This window comes from Hemisphaericaspora subhashii (assembly GCF_019202705.1).
Source record: "Hemisphaericaspora subhashii strain CBS 10753 chromosome Unknown scaffold40, whole genome shotgun sequence".
NCBI classification, from domain to species: Eukaryota; Fungi; Ascomycota; class Pichiomycetes; order Serinales; family Debaryomycetaceae; genus Hemisphaericaspora; species Hemisphaericaspora subhashii.
In genome coordinates, this window is record NW_026057304.1 from 58,622 (window position 1) to 85,192 (window position 26,571).

The window sequence follows — 26,571 nt, forward strand, 5'->3', positions numbered from 1 at the left end:
AAATAAATAAACATTATGTAATTAATTGTTACCTATGCAAGATATGTCATTCCAACTTCAAATGCATAAAAGAAGACCATGTTGACCACAAATGATCTTGAAACAGATATCCCCAACCCTCTATATAATCTCCGTTCAAATTTTTGCAATTTTCGATGTTTTGGAGGTAATGCATCCAACCCCTGTTCTCTTCTTAAGATATTAGTGACCACATCTTTCTGGATTAATGTCTTGGTTGTATCTATAGGATATATCAATATCCAACTAAAAACACCCGATATCCCACCTGCAAGCAAGATTGAAACCGGAGATACGATTGATGGATCTTTATTTATGAAGTAATTAGTCATCCATTTCATTGATTCATATATTGAATAATAAAATCCAGTAGATACGGAATCTCTTAATAGATGATATCTAAACCCGGAATATAATCCACCTAATCCTTCATATTTAACAATTTGTTGAGCCATATGTCGAGTTGAAGTAGTTTCCCATTCTCGATTAATGGTTCTCATCGATTTCGGTACATTTGTCAACGTGGTGTTTAACAACAATTTTTGTAATTGGGCATATATCTTTGTGAATTCGAATGGACAAGCAAAGAGTGAAACCGCCCCACCGGCCACAGCACCAGAAATGAAACATACTGGTATATTTCGAAGAAACGGATGCATTGGTTCTCCACTCTTATGACTATATCTCGATTCATACAAGGCGGTATAAGTATATGGTTTAACAGCAGTGAAGATTGAAATACTTATTGATTTTGAAAATGAAGTAGAAATCAATGGAGCCATTATTCCTCTGAAAAATCCTCTAATTCCTTCTCGTGCATATGTCTTTGCAATCACATCTCCATATCCACTAAAACTTTTATCAACTTGAAATTTACTCTTACATGAATCAACAGGATATCCTGCGGTTGTAGATAATAAAGATGCGGAATATGCTAAGATACTATTTCTGAATGGTTGTAACAGTTCTGGGAATATATGGAATGCTTTTGAATAATCTAATTCTCCAGTTATGGCTGGAATTCCACCAACTTTTGGTTTTGCGGATTGTAGAGAAACATTTCCCAGCATGTTTTCAGGAGAGTCTAAGTAACTATCAGCGGGGGATGACTAAAGAAGCGAAAACACTTGGAAGCGAGGGGGAGAAGGTGGGTTATTCAAAGTGGGAAATTGAAATGTGGTGTGAAATATATGGAAAAATTGAAAAAAATGAGTGAAATGAGAGTGAGATCATTCAGATCGCAAATCTTCTTCCTATCAGTCAATGTCAATTGAAATCTAAACTATGGGCAGATGGATGATGATGATGGGCAACGGAAAAAATAATATAATGAAATAAAATAGAAAAATCTCGAACCGTTTTTCCAGTGGCTTTTATCAACAAATCAAAAGAGAAAGAGACAAAGAGAGAAAGATGTACTACTTTTAGATTAAACTCATTTCGTGATATATACATTGATCACTTTATATAATATAATATATCTATATATACAAGTATGGTAAAATGCCCGGGGTTCTATGAACGATGGAAGGTTATCGCTTATTGCCATGTCAACTGAAAGACTCCTCAATTGGCCCAATATCCGTGATGTCCTAATATCCTCTTCTTACAGCTTGACCGACCTGTCCCATCATTATCTTAAAGTTTCTTTTGAAATGTCTTCTCCACCATTCTCTTCTTTGTTGTTTTCTTAATTTTGCAGGACGAATATATCTTTCTTGAATACGTTGTAAATATCTAAGTTTATTTTGTGAAACAACACCTCTAACCAATGAAAACCCACGACTAGGACTTCCCGTTGGAACATTCACTAATCTACCAGCATTGGTCCCTATTAAATGAATTTGTCTTGCAGCTTGACGTGGATCATATTCTACTTGAGTAACATTAAAATCTCTAGCAAATGGAGTTGTTGTATGTGAAGATCTTGCTTCGGAAATAGTACTATCTAATAAATCATTGATATTGGAAAATGAAGAACGTTCTTGTGATTTTGATTTATCATTTGTTGTTGTCCATTGATCAAAACCAATTGCATTTCTAAGTTTTTCATTAGTAGAATTATAACGAACTAATCCCAATGCATGTAATTTAAGAGGATTACTTGGGACTACTCTTAATCCCAAGTTTCTTGATAATGTGGTTCTGAACATATCCTGTTAACTTTTCACCAAACCCACTTTTTCAATTACCTTGTTCCAATTTAACCAATGATACTTGAGTGCTTGACTGACTGAAAAAAAAAATTTCATTTTTTGACTTAAGGAATAATTGGATACAAGTACACGACCTAAAGGTCTAGCTTACTCTCTCTCTTTTTCTGTCTCGCTAATAATTACCCTCATTTACACGACCTTATTTTTCCTTCTCCTCCTTTTTTTCATTTACTACTATCAATTGTTTAGTTAGTTATCGTATACGATATGCATCGTATATAATACTTAAAATAGATATTTAGACGTATAAAGTTTTTCATTTGACACTTTTTTTATAACTTTTCTTTTTCATAGAAATTTACAAATCCATATACCACCACATACTATAGAAGAGCGCTACAAAGGATCAAATATGGCAAATAACAAACTGTGTAGATCAAAGCAATTATTTCAATGTGGAGGAGTATCCCTCTACAAAATTCCCCATAATTCAACTTGTGTCTTTAATTGGAATCTTGATAATTCCAAACGAGTATGGCAGGGCAATATAAAATTCTTTGAACAAATATCAACCAATTCAGATTCAACCAAAGCAGAAACAAGTGGTGTATCATATGAACACAGATCCGATGGTGACGATAACAAGTTCATAGTAGAACCATTCTTAGGTTCACAATCAAAATTATTGTTTTATAATCGATTAGAAGAGGCGCAATTAGAACCGATTTGGGGTGAGACTTGGCATATCCCCCTTTCACAAACTGAAGATTCGCATCTTTCATTGACTGGAAATACCCAATTACATATGAAACGAGTAAATAAAATATCTCATGATGGAAGAGATACTATTATAAAGACTTCGGATTCTGATCGACACTTTAAAGTAATTGTACAATTACCCGGATCAGGATATCATCCATATATAGATGAAGACGATTATGATGGGAGTGTGGTACAAGTTGCTTTAGGGTTGGAGTTTCGGGATTTAGATCAAGCATATCGGTTTGGAGAGGTTCTAGAAGAATACGATTCAAGATATGGGAATTCACAACGTCAATATTATTATGATCGGATGATGGTTGCTATTAAGACATTAGCCACAATTGGGAATATTACAACTACAGCACCACAAACAAATGGTACTACTAATAACCAAGCAAATGGTACAACCAATAAACAAACGAATGGTACAACCAATAAACAAACAAATGGCAATATGAATGGAAATGGGAAACAAGAGATAGATCCACAATCACCTGAGGATATTACCATAAGATTAAGCGAAGAGGAAAGTAATGCAGAAGATGAAGAAGAAGACGACGACGACGATGACTTTGGAGATTTCGTAACTAAAGTTAAAACGTAATTAAGTTAGATATTTATAGAAAATTTTATAAAATGCGAAAAACCAACCATCCAACCAATTCCTTATTTCTTTCCCTGTTTATGATAATACATTTTTTGAATCAATGGATGATGTTCCTTTAATTCCTTATTCTTATTCTTATTATATTCGATATATGCCATATCTTCCCCACCCGCCAATCCTGCCAAAGATCCAGCAGTACGTGTAGCATTTGCCTTTTCCAATTTCATTCTTCTTTCCTTTGAAATAAAATTCGTATCAGCATCATCACCAATCTCAAGTCCGGCAGCATCTTCATTCTTTAATAATACTTGTTGTAATAATTCTCGACGTTCCCGGGGTGAAGCATAGGCAAGATCAGGTAAATCTTCCATTCCACTTAAATGAGTAATCACTTTAAATGCATAACCTTGATCAACTAAAAATGCTTGCCTTTTGGTAGAATAATACATTTCTTGAGTATCTTTAGAAACCAATGAATAAAAAAATGCATTAAACCCTTCATCATTACGTCTTTTGGCTCTCAAAATACGTCCCAATCTTTGTGCTTCTTGTCTTCTTGATCCATAATGGGAAGAAATTTGAATTAAACATGTTGCTTCTGGCAAATCAATTGAAGTATCTCCAACTTTTGATAAAAAAATCGTATTAATTTCATCATTATGTTGGAAATTTTGTAAAATCTTCATTCTTTCTTGTTGGGGAGTCGAACCATAAATAAATGGTTTCCCCAATTTTAATGCATATTCTTGTAATGCATAAACATTATCACTAAATACAATAATCTTATCACCTCTCTTTTCATGATAATGAATTAAAAATTGACATGCTTGAAATTTCGTCGGATTCATAATATATAATAACATCCTCTTTCTTGCCGATTCACGTAAATATTCTTGATAAAATTCCGATGTCATCGGACACCATACTTCAGCACATTGAACATTGGCAATATGTCCCTTTTGGGCTAAATCCATCCAATTTGCTTCATATAATTTCGGACCAATTAAGAAATTCAAATCATCAATTTTATCATCTTCACGAACCAAAGTGGCAGTAAGGCCAAGTTTTGCATGGGCGGCAATTGTAGTCACAACACGTCTAAACATCGCGGCCGGGACAACATGAACTTCATCCAATATAATAAACCCCCATTCTCTTGATCTTAAGAAATCCATCACTTTTTGAGAATCATGTGATCTATTTCTTGTATTTGCAACCATTGAGTATGTTGATACGACTAATCCTGATTCACTAGTAAACATTTCTTTATTCTCAGAAGTAAAAACGGCAACATTTTCCGGCTGGATAGTACACCATTGTAAAAATTGTTGTCTCCATTGCATAACTGATACAGAAGAAGTACATAATACAATCACCGATTTTCTAATGGTACATGCAGCAGTAATCCCAACTAATGTCTTCCCAGCACCACACGGCAAAACAATAATTCCTGATCTTGCACGACCATTACCAAACATTTTGGATAAGGATTTTTCTTGATATGGTCTAATTTGAGTCGATGGTTTTAAGTCAATTTCTAAATCAGGATTTCTGGCATCATTACGGAAATCATATTCTTCCAATACGGGATATTCGATTTCTTGACATCTTCTTTTCACAATTTCAACTGAATCATTGGCAATTTCGAATGAATGAACTGTATCGAAATCATCATCATCGTCTTCTTTGTTTCCTATAACCGATGCAAATATATCTTCTGCTTCATTGTTTTCGGCAGTTGTGTTTCCATCCTTCTTTTTCGTGCCGGGGATCGTTATATCGTCTTTTGAAGCAGCGGATTGAATAAGTCCATTGCCTGAAACTATATTCTCCGAAGATTGGATTCTTAAAGGTCCAATAACTGGATCCTTTAGAAGCATTTGTAAAATATCCGCCTGCGTACTTTCCACAAAATATCGATTATGTTTTAAAACTAATTTAACTTTTCCATAAGATACAGTAGCCCCTCTAATGAAATTAATAATCGATTCAGCAACTGGAACTTTCGATAATCGATTTAAAACCAGAATAATATCATCAGTTTCTAATCCAACTGAAACAGCCGCATATAAAGAATATGCCGTGATTCTATATTCATGAATATGTGACGGTCTTGAAATTGGTTCTGCAATAGTAATAAGGAAATCCTGGGCTTGTTCAGCCAATGGGGAAAATGATTCCAATATGATTCTACCATCATTCGGAGAAATCCAAATTGGTCTTGAAAAATGATCAGGTTTTAATTTCAAATATGAAAAATCTGATTTTCCAAATGTTCTTGAAACTGCATCTGGGATATAATCAGCAGGAATATCGGGGGTTAATTCGATTAATTGTTCATCGGAGTAATTTGTATCGTCTATTTCATTCCTGATGTTATCTATTGATGCTTGTACCTTCTTTTTCTTTGCTTGCGTGGATGCTTGTTTGCCTCCCTTTCGTTTGCTGGAGGGAGTACCATATTCTCCATCAATATCATCCTCTTGATATTCATCTTGATAATCATCTGAGAAATTGCCTTCTTCTAATTCTGCATAGTTGACTTCGCCTATTCTTCTAGTACTAGTAGTAGACATTTACTGGGTTAATGGTAATTGCTTACAAATATCAAAGATAGAATCAAAAGAAAGAAAGAAGAAATTTGGTTGTAAAAAAAAAGATGATCCTTTTTAATTTGTATCTGAAATAAAAGGTCGTGTTCAAATCAATTAAATTATTTAACTATGTAAAAGTCTGTTTAAGTGTATGTTACAGGTTATATCTAGGGTGTATAAACTTCTTCTAATCAGTAAATTTATAAGAACCAGAAGCAAAAGTGATAGATCCACCTTTATAAGCTCCTCTCTTCATCTTATTCTTATTCTTAGTAAAATCTTTTCCTCTAACTTGCATCAATTTAGCATTTGCAGTTTCACCCCAAGTACCAGCAGCACCTTTATAAGTATTATCTTGTAATGCATGGTGTTCAAAACTAATCTTTTCTCTCTCTATTCTACTGAAATGTTTTCTTTGTCCTGGTTTTAATTCTGCTTCTGGAGTGGCTGATATGCCTCTTGAAGTTGGCGGACTAATACTGTCCATTTCTGAGGTTGTGGATGATGGGGAAGAAGGTGAGGAAGATGAAGATGAAGATGACTCGACTGGCTTTTGCTTTTTGGAGACGTGTTCGTCTTTGGTGTCGGACTTTCTCTTTTTGGTTTCACTTTCATCTTCGGAAGATTCGTCATCTGATTCTGAACCTGAGTCTGAGTCTGAGCTGGAAGAGTCTGAATCAGAACTTGATGAGTCTGAGTCGGAGCTGGAATCTGAGTCGGAACTTGAGCTTGAGCTTGAGCTTGAATCTGAGTCGGAATCAGAATCCGAATCAGATGAACTGGATGAATCCGAGTCTGAATCAGAATCTGACGATGAGGATGAACTGGAAGATTCTGAGTCCGAGGATGAACTTGACGAACCAGATTCAGAATCAGAATCTGAGGATGATGAAGATGAACTAGATGAAGAACTATCACTATCTGAAGAAGAACTTTCACTATCAGATGAGGAGCTTTCACTATCTGAAGAACTACTTTCACTATCTGAAGAAGATTCAGAAGAGGAGCTTTCACTCTTCTTTGGTTCTTCCTTTTCTTCTTCTTTTGGTTCTTCTACCACTGGGACAAATTCTTCTAATTTTTGTTCAACTTTTGGTAATTCAATTTCATCACCGATTGCCTTATCAAGGGCTTTTTCAACTTTGGAAAGGGATGGATCCCTGCTTAAATATTCTTTGATATAAGCTAATACAACTTCTTTAGATACACCCATTGTTTCAATACCGTCAACTAGTTGATTCTTTCAATTGTTATGGAAAGATGAAAGAAATGAAAAAGTGAAAAAAAAATTTATTTTATTTATAAAGATTCACAAAAAAAGAAATTCTGGTTCTTTCGATGCTTTCGGTGCAATATGCAGGAATATAGTTTTTGCAACCAAATTCATTCATTACAATAGAGGTATGGGAGAGAAGCTACAATGAGTCAAACGACTTATAAACATACTAAAACGCGTTATATTACCAACTCTATAGATTACCAGATGTGTCTAGACATACAACAAGAAATGACCACTCTCACAACTTAGAATGAGCAGGTCTATCTTGAACATCAAGGATATAACCATAAATATCGTCAAATTTTAAATCAAACATCTTACTGAATTGTTCATCAGCAATTACTTGTCTATCTTTGTTCTTTACAATTTCAGGAATGAGTACCCTCTCTTGTGTATACTTGCTATTTCTCTCAGTAAGAACTTTAGCTATAATGTCTATTGTTTCATCAGGTTTTTCGACATTACAAAGATGTTCACCTTCTGGAATATCAAAAGTTCCTGCTAAATATTTAGGATTAATATTTCCTCTAATCCATGGAATACTTGCTGGTGGATTCCAAACTGCTTTAGCACCAATCACATGATAGATTGGGACTTGAATAGTTGGTAAGACATGCATACCTCTAGCAATGGATGTAAACAGACCAAAATATGCTGTCATTTGATGTCTTTTAATACATTTAATTTTATATACTTTTTCATTAGTTTCTGGGTCGATTTCTTCAATGACTTCATCATCCATATAATCTTTCATTATTTCTGGAGTCATATTCTTATAAAATGAAAATTTCTTAAAGAAATAATTTAAGTCTTCAATGCTATCAAATTTATCAATAATCATTTGTGAAATCTTATTGAATATCTTCTTAAACTTAGTAAACCTATCAGGTTCTCCATAATAAACAGGTTCAATTGGAACAATTGAATCAATTAAAGTAGGTTCATGGAATGCTGCATATATAGTACTAAAACCTCCCATCGAATGTCCAATGACAATATTACGAGATTCGAAATTATTTTGAAAATCACCAGTAGACGAAATCTCTTGTTTTATAAGATGGGTTATATCTTTCCCACCTTCATCCCATCTATACACAGGACCTAATAATCCATTATTAAGAAGACTTGAATCACCATGACCAATAAAATCAATAGCCATTACACTATCCAAGAACCAATTAGTACCACGTTGTTGAGATAATTCATATAATTTCTTGATATGATATTTCCAGATTGATTTATTGAATCCAGTACCATGACAAAAGATTAAATTGAATCTTAGGGTATCCTTTGTAGGTGGAGTTAAAGTTGTTTTATATTTATTGTAAACTAGTTTTAATTTGTGAGTATCTTCTGCTAAAATGGTACTCCCAGCAGCACGATATGGATAAGCACTACCAACCTTCTTTTCAACTGTGAATGACATGACCCAGAACTGCTAACTACTACTAGGTTACTTAACTTACAGTTGATATAAAAGAAAGTACCGGATTGTGGTTTTGATTTAAATAAATTCGTTGATCAATTTAATGCGGAGAGAATTGAGTTACCGAGGTTAGAAAGAATAAAAATAAAATTTCAAATGACAAATAAATTAATCCGGATTATAGATTTACACTGAAAGACACACAAAGACTATTAAACAACAATAATAACAACACATGCCAGTCGGAAAAAGAGAACGATTTTTTGCGGGGGTTGAGACAATCGAAGCGCAACCACAATTCTTAACTATAGAGAAGGAAATGTTGCGCAGTATTAGTTTCACAGCACAATCCGGACATAAACCGAAGTGACACAAACCAAGAATTGTTTTTAGTGAGTATACAACCCAGTCCTGCTGGTCTTGGACTCTCACACTACTTATGTTGCTTTTATCATACACCTAAGTGCCTATAAAAGGTTTTTACCATTTCTACAGAACGTTATGCCCTATATGTATCAGAGGGTCAGTATCAGTTTATATATTATAGTTTATAATTTTAGTGTATAATTTAATCGATACCGTTTAAAGAAAAAAAAAAGAATTTTAATCCCGGCCAAATCCCGCTGTACGATTTACTTCCCTGCAAGACAATGATAGCCGGAACATTGATTTCATACTATTATATATCACATAACCATTTATAGTAATTTCTGTGGGGTCACATGTACTTCCAATATCTACTAAACTTCACTTATGTCATTAGATTTAATAATTGAAGTGTAAATTGTATTTTTAAAGTTTTGTGACTAAAAAATCATCGGTTATTTTCATTCTTCTCGTATATTTCTTTTTTTTTTTTCCTTTCAGGGCAGGATTTCTTTTTGATGTCAACGGTTTTTCAACAGCCATCTTCTTCTTCTTCTTCTTCTTCTTCTTCTTGTTACAGATTATTCAAGCAATCACATACAAAAATGACAGTTTCCAAGAGTATCACAGTATTACGTACAGTCCAACAAGTCAGACAATGGAGATTACAATGCATCCTTAATAGAGAATCAGTGGGGCTTGTCCCCACTATGGGTGCATTACATGCTGGTCATTGTTCTCTTGTAAATGAATCATTACAAGAAAATGATAGAACTGTCGTATCCATATTTGTTAATCCTTCCCAATTTGCCCCACATGAAGATCTTGATGCTTATCCTCGTACAGTAGAACGTGACTTAGAGTTATTAGAAAGAGCTTTCAATCAAAAATCAGTTGATGCAGTTTTCATACCCAAGATTTCCGAAATGTATCCATCGGGAATCACTTTGGATGTTAATCAACAAAGAGGAGCTTTTGTTACCGTGCATGGATGTTCTGAACAATTGGAAGGTGTTACTAGACCTCAATTTTTCCGTGGGGTAGCGACTGTGGTCACCAAATTATTAAATATTGTAACTCCAACAAGAGCATATTTTGGTCAAAAAGATGCTCAACAATGCGTGGTTATTAAGAATCTAGTGAAAGATTTAATTATGGATACTGAAATTAGAGTATTACCTACATTAAGAGAATCAAATGGATTAGCCATGTCCTCAAGAAATGAATATTTATCTCAAGAAATGAAAGATAGAAGTTCTATTATTTTTAAAGCATTAAGTACCGGACAAGCTTATTATACCCAAAGAGGAACAAAAGTAGCTGCAAAAGATATCATTAATTTAGTCAAACCAATAATTACATCAGATCCTGAATTCGAACTAGAATATCTTGCAATTAGTCATCCTGAGACTTTGGATGATCTTGAATATGTTGAACCGGGAGTTGGTGCCATTATTTCTACTGCAGTTAAAGTTCCAAGAGAATCAGGAGATGGGAAGGCAAGATTGATAGACAACGTCATTCTTAACTAAGCATGCATGAGAGACGAATAAAATGGAAACCAAAAATAGACATACAAAAATAGACAATGGAGACGTAATAGAGTATTTGGAGAACGTTAATCCATTATAAATAGTACATAGTAATACATTGGTATAAATATTATATTGCCCTTCTTCTTTTAAACAACAGTCCACTTTTCTGAACAGTTCCTGAGTCTTTGGCAGGCGCTCTCGTCTGCTTTTGAATTCTCATCTCATAAATCTTTGCATCCTCCTTCAACTGTTTTTCGAATTCCTTCTTAGTCACAATCGAAACCTCACTATCTAATCTAGAACTATAAGAATCAGGAATTCCATAAAACTTGTATCCATACTCAAGTAACCAAACCGGATCAACACATGTCACATAATGCATATATTCTTTAGTAGTAAGTACCAATTCATGATAAATCACAAAATTCGAACTTAAATTCATATCCAATAATGAACTGGTTGGATGTAGATACATCTTCATATAACTATGTCTTAAATTAACAAATTCAGGATTTCCATGCACATTCATCTTGGAAATTTTCGCCAGTTGTTGATAGAATGAAGCACAGAGACATTTTCTTATATGTTCATCATTTCGAGATTTAAGAATTGGTAATTTATTCTTCTGCATGATTAACAATAATTGATTTCTAATATCTTTTGCCCTGAATAATGACTTCAATTGTATGAAATTCTTATTACACCATGAATTAATCCTAGAATAATTATTCCCAAATTTCTTTAAATTTATATTCCACTGATTATATACATTCAACAACGTCAAATGATCCGATTCCGAAATCATAAACTTCTCCCTCGCCATATCTGCCTCTTGCGCCCTTTCCTTCGGTCTATGATAGATATTCGGCACCGACAACATCGCCACAATGCTAATAATCTCATCAGAACAGTGAAATTCCGCTTGGGTCGATAACAAAATCAATTTCGATAATGTAGGTTCAATAGGAAACTTCGTCATTGATTCTCCCAAACTTGTCAATTCCCCAAGATTATCCAACGCATTCATCGCCCATAAATCATACATCGAACAATTTAACAAATCCTTGGGAGGAGGATCAAGAAATGGGAAAGAATTGACATCACCAACTTTCAACGACTTTAGTAATAACATGATATTACTTAAATTAGTCCGTTGGATTTCCGGGATGGGTTGAATATGCATCCTGGCGGGATCACAAGCTTGTTCGGTATATAATCTATATGCCACCCCTGGACCAGTTCTACCTGCCCTACCACTTCTTTGATCAGCATTTGCGACTGATATGGGCACGACTTGTAACATATCCATACCTAATTTCGGATTGTATACTTTCATTTTCACAAGACCACAATCGATGACATATTTGATTCCATCAACGGTTAAAGAAGTTTCGGCAATATTCGTCGCGACGACGACTTTTCTTCGTTTGGAATTCTTTTTGGTGAAGATTTTCTTTTGTAAATCGGCCGGCATTGTTGAATAGATGGGAAAGATGTCTAATGGAGGTGGGCTTTCTAACATGTCTAATTTCTCGCGGAGTAGTTCACATGTGATTTCGATATCTTCTTGACCGGTCATGAATACTAGAATATCACCATCGTTGGTGTAGGTTTCGGTATTTGAATCCTTGAGGTGGATGGTTAGGACTTGTTTGATGGCAGTGTCGACATAATCTGAACATATACTCTTATTATAGAAAACCTCAACCGGGAAAGTTCTCCCTGGGATCGTGAATTGAGGTGCTGCACCAAAGAACATCATAAACCTTTCAGCATTCATAGTTGCAGAAGTCACAATTAACTTCAAATCTCTTCGTTTTGTTATCAAATTCTTGAATAATCCAAGTAGGATATCCGTATTCAAAGATCGTTCATGAGCTTCATCCATAATGATACAACTATAATGACTCAACATCGGATCCACCAATGTCTCTCTCAAAAGAACCCCTTCTGTCATATATTTAATAATAGTCTTCTGGTTATCTGTCTTATCCTCAAATCTAATCGAAAACCCAACCTCTTCTCCAAGTTTACAATTCATTTCTTCACTGACTCTTTTGGCTACCGACATGGCGGCAACTCTTCTGGGTTGTGTACATCCAATCATCACCCGTTCTTTTCCTTGACATATACTAGATCCAAACCCATCTTCATAGAGATATTGTGTTAATTGCGTGGTTTTACCTGATCCTGTTTCCCCAATGATGATAGTCACTTGATTATCTCGAATTGTTTGTAATAATTGATCACGGACTAAAAAAGCCGGCAAACTTCTTCTTTGTTGAGTTATTAGTTCAATTGGATCCGCTTCTATTTCTTCAGTCATCTTTGTACTATCTGGCGACGCAACATCGTCATCTTCTTCGGGTATTATTTTCTCTAGATTACTACCAGAAACCCCAGTCCTTTCTTTCGCCTGCTGCATTCTCTCCTTCTTCGATCTCTTATTCTGAACAACCAACGACCCCTGTCTCGCCATCGATGCCAATTCCGATGTGGAATCTTTAATAGGATTCACCGTGGGGCCGATTCCTCGAATACTACTTCCCGAGATCTGTAATTGTAAATACTCCTTCGAATTCTCTAAAAATGGCGGAATGAAGACATGACTCGAAATAGGCACCCTCGAGAATTCATCAGCAGAGGAGTGGTCATAATCTATGTATTCGCCCGTGGTGGGGTCGAATAATCCGCCGGATCCTTTGGTTGATTTGGTTTGGATTGGGCGGTTGCGTCTTTGTTGTTGAGGACGGCGGGGGTGGAAGTCAGTATCGTCGATCTCATCTGATTTAGCGACGGCTCCTTCTTCATCTATGTTATACCATTCTCTATCGACTTCTAGGTTTGTGTTGGAAAGCTCTTCGAATTTGGGATAGTCGTCTATTATTGGGGTATTTTCCGGTTGCTGCATGTGTTTTGATTCTGGGACGGCATTGACTTGTGGTTTCGGTGGATCTTTTGATGTTGAATTGTTTGTGGTCTCTGATGGTTTCGGAGCTTGTATTGTCTCTTGCTTTATTCGAATGGCATCATCTTTTTTTATCTTTTTAAATTTGGTTGTTGATTTGGATATCGTCTTTTTGTTAACGTTTATATCTAACATCTCTTCATCTAATTCAAGCTCATCGTCAAGTTTCGGAATAGGCTTTGTTTTTATGGCTGGTGTTTCAATTTCCTCCAATTCGTCATCCAACTCATCAAACGATAATTTCAAGGCAGTCTTGATCTTCTTAGGTTTCTCTACAACACGCAAAAGTTTAACTTTCTGACTGTTGCTGCTTCTCTCTTTCAATACCTTTTCGATGCTGGCATAATTATCATTGATTTGGTTATATAAATCACATACATGATCTGAATTCACCAATCCAAATACTTTAACGAAATTCGTAAATTGTTCAAGTGAATTATTTCTTTGATATTGAGAAATGATTGTTGTTATCAATGATTCATTGATTCGTTTATTAAGATAGATAGATAATTTCTCTTTGAGGGTGGTGAGTATATCCTGACCATTGGTGTCATCCATAATCTATTCCTAGTGACTTACTTAGGCTGTCTTTCTCTTGCAATGAAAAGTTGTGTTTCCATGATCTTTTCGATGCAGCAGATGAGCAGAAGAAGCGCAAAAAAAATTAAGTTCTGAGATAATTACTGAACTTTTATAAATTCAGAGTTGAATTTACGAGAGAGGAAGATAACAATACAGAATTCAATTCAAATGGTAATATGTATTTAATATACTACAATTTCTACTCTAATCTACAATATATTCTTCGACTTATTACTTTTTACCCAACTTTTGTACGGATTCTTTATCTTTCTCTAACACATCATTCAAATAATTCAATCCCATTTGTTGTTTCAACAAGACATTAGAAAGCTTCTTAATAAGTTCATCAGTATTTCCAGCTTGATCTTTCACTTTTTGTTCGGTTTGTTCTCCAACATTTAACCCTCCATTTAATGTATTAATAGAATGATCAAATTGATAATTCAAATCTTCTGCTCTTTCTTTTAGAATTGCTAATCTGGCAAATATATCACTTAATTTACCTACTGAACTATTTGGGTCATTTAATTTAGCAGTCAATAAATCAAATTGTTTAGATATTTCTTCTTCTTCAGGCAATAATGGATATCCCTTCAATTTCAATATGGCCAATACAGTAGCCAATCGTAATAATCTTCTGGACAATTTAGTATGTCTTGCTTTTGCCTTTAATATTCTAGTAGTGTTTTCTAAATCATGTTTTGAAGATAATGCATTTTGTTTTTCATTTATAGTATTAAGTAAAACTCTAGATTTGGCAACATGATCCAATTGGGTTTCAATTCTTTGAGCAATATCACTAAATGAAGTTATCTTAATCGGATAATATGCAATCCCTGGTCTTTTCATCATAGCATTGTCCCAATCTTCAGGTGTTTCATTCGCTGGTCTTTGTTGACTCATCAAGATTGCAATTTCTTGTTCGTTAAATTTATTATAAAGATGAGTTTTCAAGGCACATTTAGGAGAATTTGGATCCCATTGTTCGGAAATCTTTATCAATTGATCATTAATTGCTGGAGTATATGTGTTGACATTAGCTGCTGATGATTGCATATTGGGGTTGGTACCAAATCCAGCCCCGGTTGCACTGGTATTAAAGAGGGTTGATTGTGGTTGTTGCGGTTGACTCCAGCTGAAAGATGGTTGTTGATTATTTGTGGTATTATTCCCAAAGAGTCCCCCGGAAGGTTGTTGCTGCTGCTGTATTTGCTGTTGCTGTTGTGGTTGTTGTGATCCAAAGAGACCTCCGGATGGTGCAGCAGGTTTGTTTCCAAACAATCCTCCACCAGTAGTTCCGGCACTACCAAACCCTGTTCCACCAGATGAAGCACCAAAAAGACCTCCTGAAGGAGCAGATGTGGGTGTCGCTCCTTGGGGATTACTTCCAAAAAGACCACCAGAAGTATTTGAACCGGTTGCACCTGTGCTTCCAAATAATCCACCACCCGTAGTCCCAGTTGTAGCAGGTTTATTTCCAAACAATCCCCCAGTATTAGCACTAGCATTGCTTGCACCACCACCAAACAAATTGGTTCCAGTTGAGGCTGCAGCAGGTGCACCACCAAATCCAGTACCTGTGGCTGGTTGTTGTGAACTCTGTCCAAATAATCCACCCGTAGCAGGTTTGTTTCCAAAGAGTCCTCCACCTGTTGTAGATGTGCCTGTATTAGTCTGTTGACCAAACAATCCCCCACCTGATGGGGCATTGGCTGTTGATCCGAACCCTGTTCCAAGTTGTTGTTGTTGTTGTTGAGGTTGTTGTTGGGCACCAAATCCAGTAGTTGCTGGCTTTTGTCCGAATAAGCCTCCTGATTGTGTTCCTGATGAGCCAAACATCCCTCCGCCTGTATTAGCTGATGATCCAAACATAATTGATAGGCAATGTGTTTATTGAAACTATCCAAGTGTTGTTGATGGTGAAGATGACAGAGAGAACAGAGAAAAAAAATTGTGAGATGTGTTTCATTACGAGAGCAAGGTGCTACCATCTGTAAAATTATGAACCTTAATGATATCGTTGATGTACAAAGAGATAGTTTCAATCAAAGTTAAAAATAAATATCTGTTTTTATTATAATAAGAGTCCTTAAGATCTAACTGATGTTAATAGAACCCCTATTTCTTATTATCTAAAATACATAAAAGCTTAATAAACAAAAAAACTAACAAACAACCAAAGATTCAATATGTATATATATCCTTTAAAGTCGTAAAGATGTGAAGGTGGTAGTATGAAATGAAATGCAGAAAAACCGGAGGTAACATCAAATGGACGAGCAATCTGGAAAATTGTATATGTGTATATATTTATACGAACCCCTACTAACCTCATTAGTTTTCTTACCCGTGAAAAATGACGAATTAACAAATAGCCAAATTACTTTTCTACTCTGAAGATTGAGCAGCAAATTCTTTCTTCTTTAAGAATTCAGCAGTTAATCTATTATCTTTTGAACTATTGGCATAAATTGGTTTCTTTTTATCTTGAATTTGTTCTTCAACTCCAGGAATCTTCTTTACTAATTTCAAATTATCAAATACACATTTACTCAAGACACCTTCAGATGCACGACAACGACCGAAATATTGATTATTTTGTTCTAAACAATCATAATGTAATTTGAATTCATCAAAACAATGTTTATTTATATCTCTTAAAACAGAAATGGCACATCTAGTGACCCTTCTTCCTTCTTTTAAACAATCTAAAGTACCACCATTGTTTTCGTCTTTACATAACATAAAATCATCATTATAAGGTTTACATCTATCTCCAATAAAGAAAGATGCTGATAATAATGGAGCAGAAGTAGCACCAACTTCATCTACATCAGGAATATCCTTTGGCATAGGATTTGACTCCACATTTTCCCACCTACGACTGCCTGATACTAATTGTCCAAAACCCATGTTTTCCTTATTGCTGTTTGTTTAAAAGTGCAATTAGTCAAAGTATTATGAATTCACAATTCGCTTGATGAATGTTAAAGGATCAGTGAGTGAGAGAGAAGGAGGGAGACTGAAAAAAAAAAATTGGAAATTCCTCTTGTTTGGTTGGTGCTGAAATTTACACTATGGAAATTACATACAAAATTGCAATAAATGCGCGTAAATCTCAGTACTAATAAAATCTATCCAGATATGTATTCTCTGATTACTTATGAATTAGATCTAGTAGATCAGACTCTAGTCCAATCATCTTATATACGTTCAATATCTCCAATATCAACGATGAGTCCTTCTTATTATTGGTAATTTCTCGTTTTGCCAATTGATCTAAATAACTTTTAAATTCATATTTTAACGAAGATATCTTATTTGCTAAATAAGTCTCTTGAAATTGATTTGATTGTCTTGATTCTAAGAATTGATTGATATTGCTTATTGAAAGATATAAACCAGTTAACTTCTTTAATTCTGTTGATAAATCGATGGTATCCTTTTGTTCAATATAATTATCAAATTCAACTACTTGATCATGTAATAATAAATTCAATTTAGCACTTGTCTTTAGTTCGATTAGTTGTTGTCGTTTGTTAAGTACATTATCCAATGTTTCATAACTGGTATTAAATTTATTTTGATAATTGGTTAATTCTAATTTAAATCCTTTTAAATCTCCCGAGATTAAATTTATTAAATCAAATCCTCCATTTATAGATTTCCCTAATTTTATAAAATCATTATAATCATTATTAACCAAATCTAATAGAGTTTGATTTAGACTATTTGATAATTGTGATAGCTCTTTAATTAATATATCTATTGATGTAAATCGATGATTCTTATATAAGAATTGATCAATTTCTTCTTCATTGAAATTCTTAAAATCTGTACGAGCTATTGATATTGGATAAGGGAATTCATCGGTTCCATCTAGCACATCGAATTCGTTCTCCATCGTTTGTTATTTAATTCTATATTTATATATGTCTACCCTCTTACCTACTTTTGATAGGGAAGAGTGTTGTCTGGATATATTGCGCTTCTTTTCCACACGTCATTTGAAAATTGTGTCTTGGACGACCCTTCGATGCTACCAACTGTAGATTTTCCAACACCACGCTCATACAGTTGACTCCTTTCGGCTGTTGGGTTAGCAATTTAATGCATTTGTCCATGAAACTTCAAAGTCGCAGGGCATTGCAGAGGCAACTCAGTACTCATAATATTAAAGTATGACCATCATATCGCACATTCAAACAAAACAGCGATATTCAGTTTTTATTATCAGATCCGCAAAAAATCTTTGTAGTGGTGGAGTACTACAATCACAGTGTATTGTTCAAAGTTTTGGTACCTTAATAGACAACGCCCGGTCATGTTAATTGTCAAGCGCATTACGACACACACCAATAGCTGTCACAAGAAACAATGGAGATATATTGCCATTAGACATTGCATATACGTAAATCCTTTTCGTGTTTCAATGGCATCATAATGCATTGTACAGTACACATCCAATTTATCACACGCTGTCATTAGGGTCTCCCCCACGTTAATTAGTTTACAAATCCAAAATCAGATAAGATTTGGTGGAGGGTAGGATATACTACCTATTTTAGTAAGGGTTGATTGATATTGTTCTAAGAACTATTCCCGGGCAGAGTTATAAACCGGCCGGTCCGGTCTTAAACAAAGAAACAATATTATTTTGGGTGCTAAACCCGTTCCATGTTTAGAGAGGTTTTTTGTTGCCTTGTAAAAATAAAAAATATACTTTTAGAATAATTTCACAAATGAGATTTATTATTTGGGGGATTCTTTTTGTTGGTTAATTGTTGTCTATGCATGTATACTAAGCCCGGTATTGTCCTTTTAGTTTCTAAAAGTATAATAATGAGAACAGAGAGAAAGGTGGAGAATTATTGAATCTTGCATGAGATAATTGTATCGAGAGAATAATAGCTGGGCCCAATAATCTCTATTATTTGCCGAAAAGCCATAATGTCATGATGATTTTGAGAAATTAGAAAGAATGTACACATTTTCGCTATAGAATCTTTTAATATTACACAAAGGAGGACCCCCATATAGAGTCAGGTGTAAAGGAGTCGAACTATGTATGTTGAAGTTTGACTCGGTAATACAAAAGATTTATACAATGTGGCGTCAAAGATTGTTGATTGATGCTTACTATGCGCTTAGATGTAATACCATGTTTGGACGGAAATACGGTAAATTCATAATACAAGGTTTCGGATGACAATATCCACTAGGCATTACGCGAGATGTAGGTGGGGGATCGCTACATCGTCTATACCTCACAGTACGCTATCGAGGTCATGATTGCAGAAGGATTTCACTATTTGCCCGACTTGGTGCATTCTCTCTACCGAGATTTTTAAAGCGGTTGCATCTACTACAGCCGCGGTTCGTTTTCAAGCTCTAATCAAATGTATAACGCAACGTTACATCAAACGAGCATTTGTTTTACCGAAAAGCACCAGGGATGGAACCTTGAACGGGATTCCTGAACCGGCATGAATATTTTGGCGGAAGGTGCTTTGTGGAGTTCTGTTTTGTGAGATATCACGTCAATACGGCTAAAGATCAGAAAATGCCTTCAGACTAATTTTTGCAACTATATTGCAACATAATAATAAAAGCAAGCCCCTCTTGGAACACATCTTTCTTGTTTAGAAGCCAACTCAAGAATTTATCGATTGTTCTTCCCTGTTGTTGACTTTATCTTCAGCTTTGGGGTACCTACATGAGTCACTACTGCTTCTTTGTGCCGAAGAGATACTCATTATCCAAATCACTTCACCTAGCCACGACCACAACCTATTTTTTCGTCCAAATTCCTGGTGGATGGTCAAAATGCCTTAAAGTTATACACGGCGAAACTTCCCTTCAATTGGTTGGAATTAAAATTCACAAGCTTCTTCATATGGCATTTTTATTTATTGCAAACAGGAATAGAAATAGAAATGTTTTATTTTAAATTGGCAATGTCCACACCACCGTTTATGGACCTCGCAAGCAAAAAAAAAGAAAATAAACCCTTGAAAAAAATAAAATAAAAATGTATTACTGAAAACGTATTAAAAAATAAAGTTGAAATTATGACATATCAATAGCAACAATAAAAAAAGAAAACATGCAGTGGGAAAACTTTAAATTGAAGATTTGAAAAGAAATATTATATCCGATAATTCAGCAATACAACACACATTTCTTTCAAGCGGGTTTTGATTTCTTTTCTTTTTACCAGAGTTATAAATATCCAACATCTCTTTTAAATTGCATCATCAAGGAAGCACCTCTTACATTTTGGTATCAACAACCGAATTGCTATTTTGGTTTTTATTCCCTCAGGAATCAAAATGTTAGTACTGGACATTTTCCTGCAAATAAAATATTATTTTTTGAGTTACAGAATTCATGCATATGTGGCACAAACCCCTTTTTCAGAATTATTATTTTTTAATCCTGTAAAAAATATTCTGCTTAAAAAATATTTGATCAATTCACCACCTAAACCAAAAAATAATTTCCACTTAAAAAATATTTTTGTTTTATTAGATCTACATATGCATAATTAATCAATAGATTTTTTTTTTTTATTATTTTTAGCCAATTTGTTTTTTTGGGTCTTTATATAAAGAATAGAACTATTCTCATTTTGTTTTATAGTTTTTTGCAATTTTCTTACTTTATAAAGAAAAAGGATATAACCAGCAAAAAGATCTTTTTTTTTGCAATCACTTTTTCCATCAACCATTAAGTCACTCTCTTTACATTATTAATTATACGAAGATTTACTTCCCAAACTACAAATTAGTTAATTAACCTTTTATCTCATCCAGTCCAAAGAGAAATACATTGCTATGACCATTGCTGTTTACTATTCATCCAATAACATGCCAGTTGAAGATTTACCTACCAAACATACATTACCATCTTTGTCTCAAATTATGCCTCCAGTACAACAACTGCAATCAGCTTCCCTGTCTATTCTTAGTGGGGGTCAAAGTCAATATAGTCATGACAGTAACAGTAACAACGGTACCAACTCACCAAGTTCTACCAATACTTCTCCAAATTTGAAATATAATACTCAACAACCACAACCGGTTCATCAAGTCCATTCAATTCCTGTTGGTGTTCCAACTGGTGGTCCAATTCAACCTCAACATACTCAATCACTTCCAGATTTATATTCTCAATCTTCCACTGCTCAAACTACTCCCGGTTCTTCATATACTCCTTATGGGCAACAACAAATGCAGCAAATGCAACCACAACAACAACCGGTTATTGGCGGTGTTGCTGATGGTAATACTACTGTATCTGTTCGTCAAGATAAATGTATTTGTAAATCAAATGCTAATAGAATCCCAAGACCAAGAAATGCTTTTATTTTATTTAGACAAAAGTATCATCAAACTGTTTTGGATGAAGGAAGTGTCATTCGTACCAATCCAGAAGTTTCTCGTGAATTAGGTAGAAGATGGAGAGCTTTATCACCAGAAGAAAAAGAACATTGGAATAATCTTGCTGAAGAAGAAAAGAAGAATCATGCAAAGAAATATCCTGGTTATAGATATACTCCAAGAAGAAATGGTAAGAATAAGAATTGTCTTGTTTGTCGTGAAAAGGCTTTGAAACAACAACAGCAACAACAACAACAAGTTCAACAAGTTAAACAAGCTCAATTGGTTCAAATGCAAAATCAACAAATGATGCAAATTCAACAAGATCAACAATATTATTTACAATTGCAACAACAACAACAATACCAACAACAAATGCAACATCAACAATCTCAACAACAAGTTCCATTGAATGGATATCAACAACATCAATATATAATCTCCCCAAGTCCATATCAACAAAACTTGTTAAATGGACCAAACGGAGCCACTACCCTTCCATTGCCTCAACAACAACAACAACCAAATCAGCCACCACAACTTCAATTCTACGAAGCAGATAAATTATCGCCATTATCAAACCAACAACAACAACAAGCTCAACATCATCAGCTCAGTGGTGCACCAAGTTATTCAGGCCCACAATCTACCTTACAACATCCTGCTGGATCAGGCAATAATGAATATACTATCTCCGGAAATGGATATGATACTCAAAGATATTCCAATGTTGGTGCTGGTACTGCAACTTCTCATCTTCCGCAACAACAGCAACAACAACATGCTTCTGGTAATCATGGTCAAGCAGCAGGTGCTAGTAGTTTTGGTTTTGATTCTTTCGCTATTCCACAACCTCCTCAATAGAGATATTGTACACACATTTTATATTTACGTTTGCCTTTTGTTTGTTTATTTGTTTTGTTGTTGTTTTGTCTGGGCCCATCATGTACGATTATTACATTTTATATATCACAGTTTGAATTATTATTCTTTTTAATTTTATATTATACATTACTTTCTAGAAAGCTTTTTGTTTTGTTTTAATTTATAGTTTATAAATATTGTTTGTTTAATTTTGTTATTATTATACAATATATCATTTCGTTTGTTTTACTTCGTATTGATTGTAGCGATATTCGTTTCGAAAGTTACTGAATACTATAGATTGATTGTAGGAGAGTTATTGTTAGAATAGATTTAAAAGCGCAAAACCAAACTAACTTTGTATCCCCTAATTAATTGTTGTACAACCATATCCCCATTGTTTGAAGGATATTATTATTCTCTTGGCCAAGATCTTTGGAAATAATTTTTGGCAACAGAGCTACATGATCAGACACTTTCCAAACATGGGTTTATACGATAGAGAAATAATCTTTAGAGAGAAGATTTGAGTTGGGGCCAATGCACTCCTACAGAATCTGACATGTGTCTCAGCCGTAAATACCCAGCTGTCGAACAAAGAAGAAATGTAACTTTAAAAATAAAGCCTCACAAAGAATAAAAAAAAGCTTGGTTTTGCAACATTGCAAGTCGGTTTCTTTCCTTTGCTAGAAACATTCAACTGGCGGGTTCATTATCGGGGCAAATAATAATTGTTGCAAATGGTTAGATTAGGATTCATTGGGTAAGAACTGTGTTTATCTCTTGGATTTTCAAAAGGCGGCTTTTGGAATTTACACTGTTTATTAAATACGAAACACTAAAAGCATGTTGCAGTACATTACGATCCAAAATTTTGAGTTTCGGCTAATTGATACAGAATGAAACCTTAATTCCAATACATATGTATCAAGAAGATTTTTAGGCTCTCGCGGGGCCCTGTAAAAGTAGATTAATATATGTAACGTGGTAACTGTCGATCGTGCAAATTTTTGTTCAATGACAGGGTAGGGAATATCTTTAAAAGGAGTTTTGTAGGCAACGCTACCACATAAGCCCTTATTATTTTTGAATGAAAAGCCAAATTATATTTGATGCAAGAATCATCAGATAAGTTACAGAAGCTATTATCGTACCATATTGATTGATTGCTACGTTTTAACCACGGCTAATGATACAAAAAGAACTTGTACTATATCTTACACCAGTAGGTCAATTTTAACAGAGGAGATCACTTCATTCTTGATAACTCCTTAATAATTATCGCTCGAAAACAAAGAGATCGAATATGCAGTTGTGCAAAATAAATTCCACTACGAATCTTTCTAGATTTCATGTTGCTGAATAATTCAATGCGCTTATGGTGCCATAATTTTATTTTACTCATTCGGGAATATTTACTGGGGTACGCACGTCCATGTGTTTTGATGTAGTGTATCCCCCACTTACCGGCGAAACCAACAATATCCCGGCACAGGTGTTCAGGGTCTCATAGTTCTGAGGGGACAAGTAAGCCAAGCATTACAACCATCCCTGAAAATATGCCAGACCAATGTTGGGTTCGCTGGTTATACAGTACAACCTTCGTTCTACCAATAAACCAGCAATAAGCCAATTCGTGGCCCCAAAAATATCAGTGCTTATAAAATAATTGTTGTATCTTTCCGAGCAAAAAAACGAAGATCTCTAAAAAATTTTAAAAAAATAATTACATACCTCTTTTAAATCGGGATAATCATATTTCTTCTCCTAAGACTAATTGTTTTATTTCATGCAAGTTCTGCATCTTGATTGGATTAATTTCTGCTGTTTTATTGAAAATCTAAATTACCACATTGTCCTCATTTACTAACTAGAAACAAAAAATAAAAGTTTTTATCATTATTTCAAACTCCATTCCTGAAATTAGATGGTAACACGCTAATCCACTTACGGTAGAACTAAAAACGAACATGAGGACCTGGTTAACTATCTTTAGACACATATACCGTTTTAATGGCACCCTTTTTACATTAAAGAACCGCGGTTTATATGCATCAGAGATTGGGTTTTTGGTTTAATTAGATTTTGCGATGCAATATAATTTTCGTAACCATTCATGCATAAAAAATAGTTAAAAATGAATTGTTGAAATTTTCAGTGGAAAAAATATTATTTTATTTTTTTTAATATTCTCTCTTGTACTTGCTTTATAATATTTCCCGCGGATAATATGCTGTTTACAAACTTAAAAAGGAAAGACGGCGGTTATTTTCCTTTGTTTGGATTTATTGTTGGGTTAAAATCCTCTTTAATACGTAACATAGATCAAAGAAATCTGATGGCACAATCGGGACTCGTTTAGCTATTGTTGTGGTTTTTAGAACATCTCTCTCCTTTATCGCATTTACTCTGTCCCATCTAAAAAATAATTATGTAGGTAACGTATTAGTTGAGTATGTTTGCACAAATTATTTTTAGAAACAGGTTTCCTAATTCAGTTAGAGAATTCAGAAAGGGGGAGAGTGGGGGAGACACTAGCATAAAAGAAAAAAACGAGAAATAGGAGATACACACGAGAATGCAATGCGGTGTCCAATCCAAACTCGCCCGAGGCATATCTTTTGTGTAGGTGAAAGCTCTTGTTTGTTTGAATTTTTGACAGATTCCCGTATATTTTCTTTGCTTTTAGTTTTTATTCATAGTTTTGGGTGTGATTCTCTTGGGATTTTTTGAATAAATGAATGGAAATGGAAAACAATAATGTATTATTTGTGTAAATTGGTACCTTTTTTTCTATTTTAATATTCTTTTTCTTTTTTGATTATTCAATTCGCAAAAATCCTAAAACAATATTCGCAATAATTAACAACAAAGACATGTTTAATATTTTTTACAAGAATATTTTTTGACACAATGTATGGTGGCTAATGCTAAAAAATATTAAAGTTTACTGAGCACAATAAATTTATTTTTTCACTTATGTCCGATAACATTTAAACCTAAAAAATATTTGACTCATTCCCGAATTAAAAAAAAATTCACGGCATTCGTCACCTCTAATATATTTTTTTATTCAAAATAATATGTAAGTACGGGCGGAAACCCGGACAAATACTAAAATAATCCTGGTTATGGCCCATTATTCATATAAAGCCCCTCTTGTGTATTTACGGATATAACAATGTAAACAAAGGTGGAGGGAGAGACAAATGGGCTAAAATATGCCAATTGCTAATAAATAAAAAATCATTTGAGTGGAGGCAACAGTAGTACTTTACAATTACTACTACTCTATAAACAGGTCTTTCTGGTTTGGCGGGGGGTAATATCCTGTTGTGGCTGATAAAATAAATTGGATCATATCGGACTTGAAGCTGCGAACTAATAAATTGTCAAGGCATTGGTAAATACTAGCCAATGGAAGGTCAATTGATGACATTTATTAGTAATCACCAATTGGGTCTATTTCATATCTAGATCCAAACGAATTTCCCCCCTATAATATATTCACAAACTTCTTTCTTAGTAGTATCTGAAGACCATAGTATTTCTGGCTTCTATGCTTCCATGAATATTGTTAAGCGAACTTCTTGTTGTTTGAATTCTATGAATTGTACAAAATGAAAGAAATGAACAAAACGGTAGAATACTTCCTTTTACAAAGGAGATGAGGATTTCCAGAAGCAGACATAATTCAATCCTCCGAGGAAGGTTTGTTGTTGGGGTTTCTTTCTTTCTTGTGAAAAATAAATTAAGATTAGATGTTACATTACAATCATTGAGGGGATATAATTCATTGTTTGGCTGTAATCTGTGCCCCTTGATTTATCAAAAACAATCAGATCAATCAGTTGTTCATTACGCCTCACAATTTAGTATTGTCTGGAAAGATTCACAAAATCTTTGCTTCCATTTTGGGACCCAATTTGACTTGTTTTGTTTTGTACAATAGGAGACCGCATTTTCGGCCAGTAGCAAATTTGCAGTCTCTCTTCTCCGTTCCGTGCATGCCCTGATACTCTCTAAATTTTC

The 26,571-nt window shown here is 34.4% G+C and overlaps 12 protein-coding genes across 12 annotated transcripts; 3 read left to right on the plus strand and 9 right to left on the minus strand. All coding sequences in view use genetic code 12, as the record gives it.

The window, feature by feature from the left end:
- Positions 1 to 32: 32 nt before the first annotated feature.
- Positions 33 to 1,088, minus strand: J8A68_003194 (uncharacterized protein; the record flags this gene model as incomplete). Its single annotated transcript, XM_049407023.1, has 1 exon — positions 33 to 1,088. One exon carries the CDS (start codon positions 1,086 to 1,088, stop codon positions 33 to 35), a length of 1,056 nt encoding a protein of 351 aa, XP_049263512.1.
- Positions 1,089 to 1,610: 522 nt separating this feature from the next.
- On the minus strand, positions 1,611 to 2,171 carry J8A68_003195 (mitochondrial 37S ribosomal protein bS21m; the record flags this gene model as incomplete). The annotated part of the gene is made up of 1 exon (XM_049407026.1): positions 1,611 to 2,171. The coding sequence occupies one exon, from the start codon at positions 2,169 to 2,171 to the stop codon at positions 1,611 to 1,613; it is 561 nt and encodes a 186-aa protein (XP_049263513.1).
- A 415-nt stretch (positions 2,172 to 2,586) lies between these two features.
- On the plus strand, positions 2,587 to 3,540 carry J8A68_003196 (uncharacterized protein; the record flags this gene model as incomplete). The annotated part of the gene is made up of 1 exon (XM_049407027.1): positions 2,587 to 3,540. One exon carries the CDS (start codon positions 2,587 to 2,589, stop codon positions 3,538 to 3,540), a length of 954 nt encoding a protein of 317 aa, XP_049263514.1.
- Positions 3,541 to 3,602: 62 nt separating this feature from the next.
- On the minus strand, positions 3,603 to 6,119 carry J8A68_003197 (TFIIH/NER complex ATPase/helicase subunit; the record flags this gene model as incomplete). The annotated part of the gene is made up of 1 exon (XM_049407028.1): positions 3,603 to 6,119. The coding sequence occupies one exon, from the start codon at positions 6,117 to 6,119 to the stop codon at positions 3,603 to 3,605; it is 2,517 nt and encodes an 838-aa protein (XP_049263515.1).
- A 205-nt stretch (positions 6,120 to 6,324) lies between these two features.
- SRP40 (Srp40p) lies at positions 6,325 to 7,350 on the minus strand (the record flags this gene model as incomplete). Its single annotated transcript, XM_049407029.1, has 1 exon — positions 6,325 to 7,350. One exon carries the CDS (start codon positions 7,348 to 7,350, stop codon positions 6,325 to 6,327), a length of 1,026 nt encoding a protein of 341 aa, XP_049263516.1.
- Positions 7,351 to 7,654: 304 nt separating this feature from the next.
- J8A68_003199 (triglyceride lipase) lies at positions 7,655 to 8,842 on the minus strand (the record flags this gene model as incomplete). The annotated part of the gene is made up of 1 exon (XM_049407030.1): positions 7,655 to 8,842. The coding sequence occupies one exon, from the start codon at positions 8,840 to 8,842 to the stop codon at positions 7,655 to 7,657; it is 1,188 nt and encodes a 395-aa protein (XP_049263517.1).
- A 971-nt stretch (positions 8,843 to 9,813) lies between these two features.
- PAN6 (pantoate--beta-alanine ligase) lies at positions 9,814 to 10,740 on the plus strand (the record flags this gene model as incomplete). The annotated part of the gene is made up of 1 exon (XM_049407031.1): positions 9,814 to 10,740. The coding sequence occupies one exon, from the start codon at positions 9,814 to 9,816 to the stop codon at positions 10,738 to 10,740; it is 927 nt and encodes a 308-aa protein (XP_049263518.1).
- A 130-nt stretch (positions 10,741 to 10,870) lies between these two features.
- J8A68_003201 (DEAH-box RNA helicase) lies at positions 10,871 to 14,269 on the minus strand (the record flags this gene model as incomplete). The annotated part of the gene is made up of 1 exon (XM_049407032.1): positions 10,871 to 14,269. One exon carries the CDS (start codon positions 14,267 to 14,269, stop codon positions 10,871 to 10,873), a length of 3,399 nt encoding a protein of 1,132 aa, XP_049263519.1.
- Positions 14,270 to 14,524: 255 nt separating this feature from the next.
- On the minus strand, positions 14,525 to 16,165 carry J8A68_003202 (FG-nucleoporin; the record flags this gene model as incomplete). Its single annotated transcript, XM_049407033.1, has 1 exon — positions 14,525 to 16,165. The coding sequence occupies one exon, from the start codon at positions 16,163 to 16,165 to the stop codon at positions 14,525 to 14,527; it is 1,641 nt and encodes a 546-aa protein (XP_049263520.1).
- A 516-nt stretch (positions 16,166 to 16,681) lies between these two features.
- On the minus strand, positions 16,682 to 17,206 carry J8A68_003203 (uncharacterized protein; the record flags this gene model as incomplete). The annotated part of the gene is made up of 1 exon (XM_049407034.1): positions 16,682 to 17,206. One exon carries the CDS (start codon positions 17,204 to 17,206, stop codon positions 16,682 to 16,684), a length of 525 nt encoding a protein of 174 aa, XP_049263521.1.
- Positions 17,207 to 17,450: 244 nt separating this feature from the next.
- J8A68_003204 (Golgi transport complex subunit) lies at positions 17,451 to 18,197 on the minus strand (the record flags this gene model as incomplete). Its single annotated transcript, XM_049407035.1, has 1 exon — positions 17,451 to 18,197. The coding sequence occupies one exon, from the start codon at positions 18,195 to 18,197 to the stop codon at positions 17,451 to 17,453; it is 747 nt and encodes a 248-aa protein (XP_049263522.1).
- Positions 18,198 to 21,162: 2,965 nt separating this feature from the next.
- RFG1 (HMG domain-containing transcriptional repressor) lies at positions 21,163 to 22,539 on the plus strand (the record flags this gene model as incomplete). The annotated part of the gene is made up of 1 exon (XM_049407037.1): positions 21,163 to 22,539. The coding sequence occupies one exon, from the start codon at positions 21,163 to 21,165 to the stop codon at positions 22,537 to 22,539; it is 1,377 nt and encodes a 458-aa protein (XP_049263523.1).
- Between the last annotated feature and the right edge of the window lie 4,032 nt (positions 22,540 to 26,571).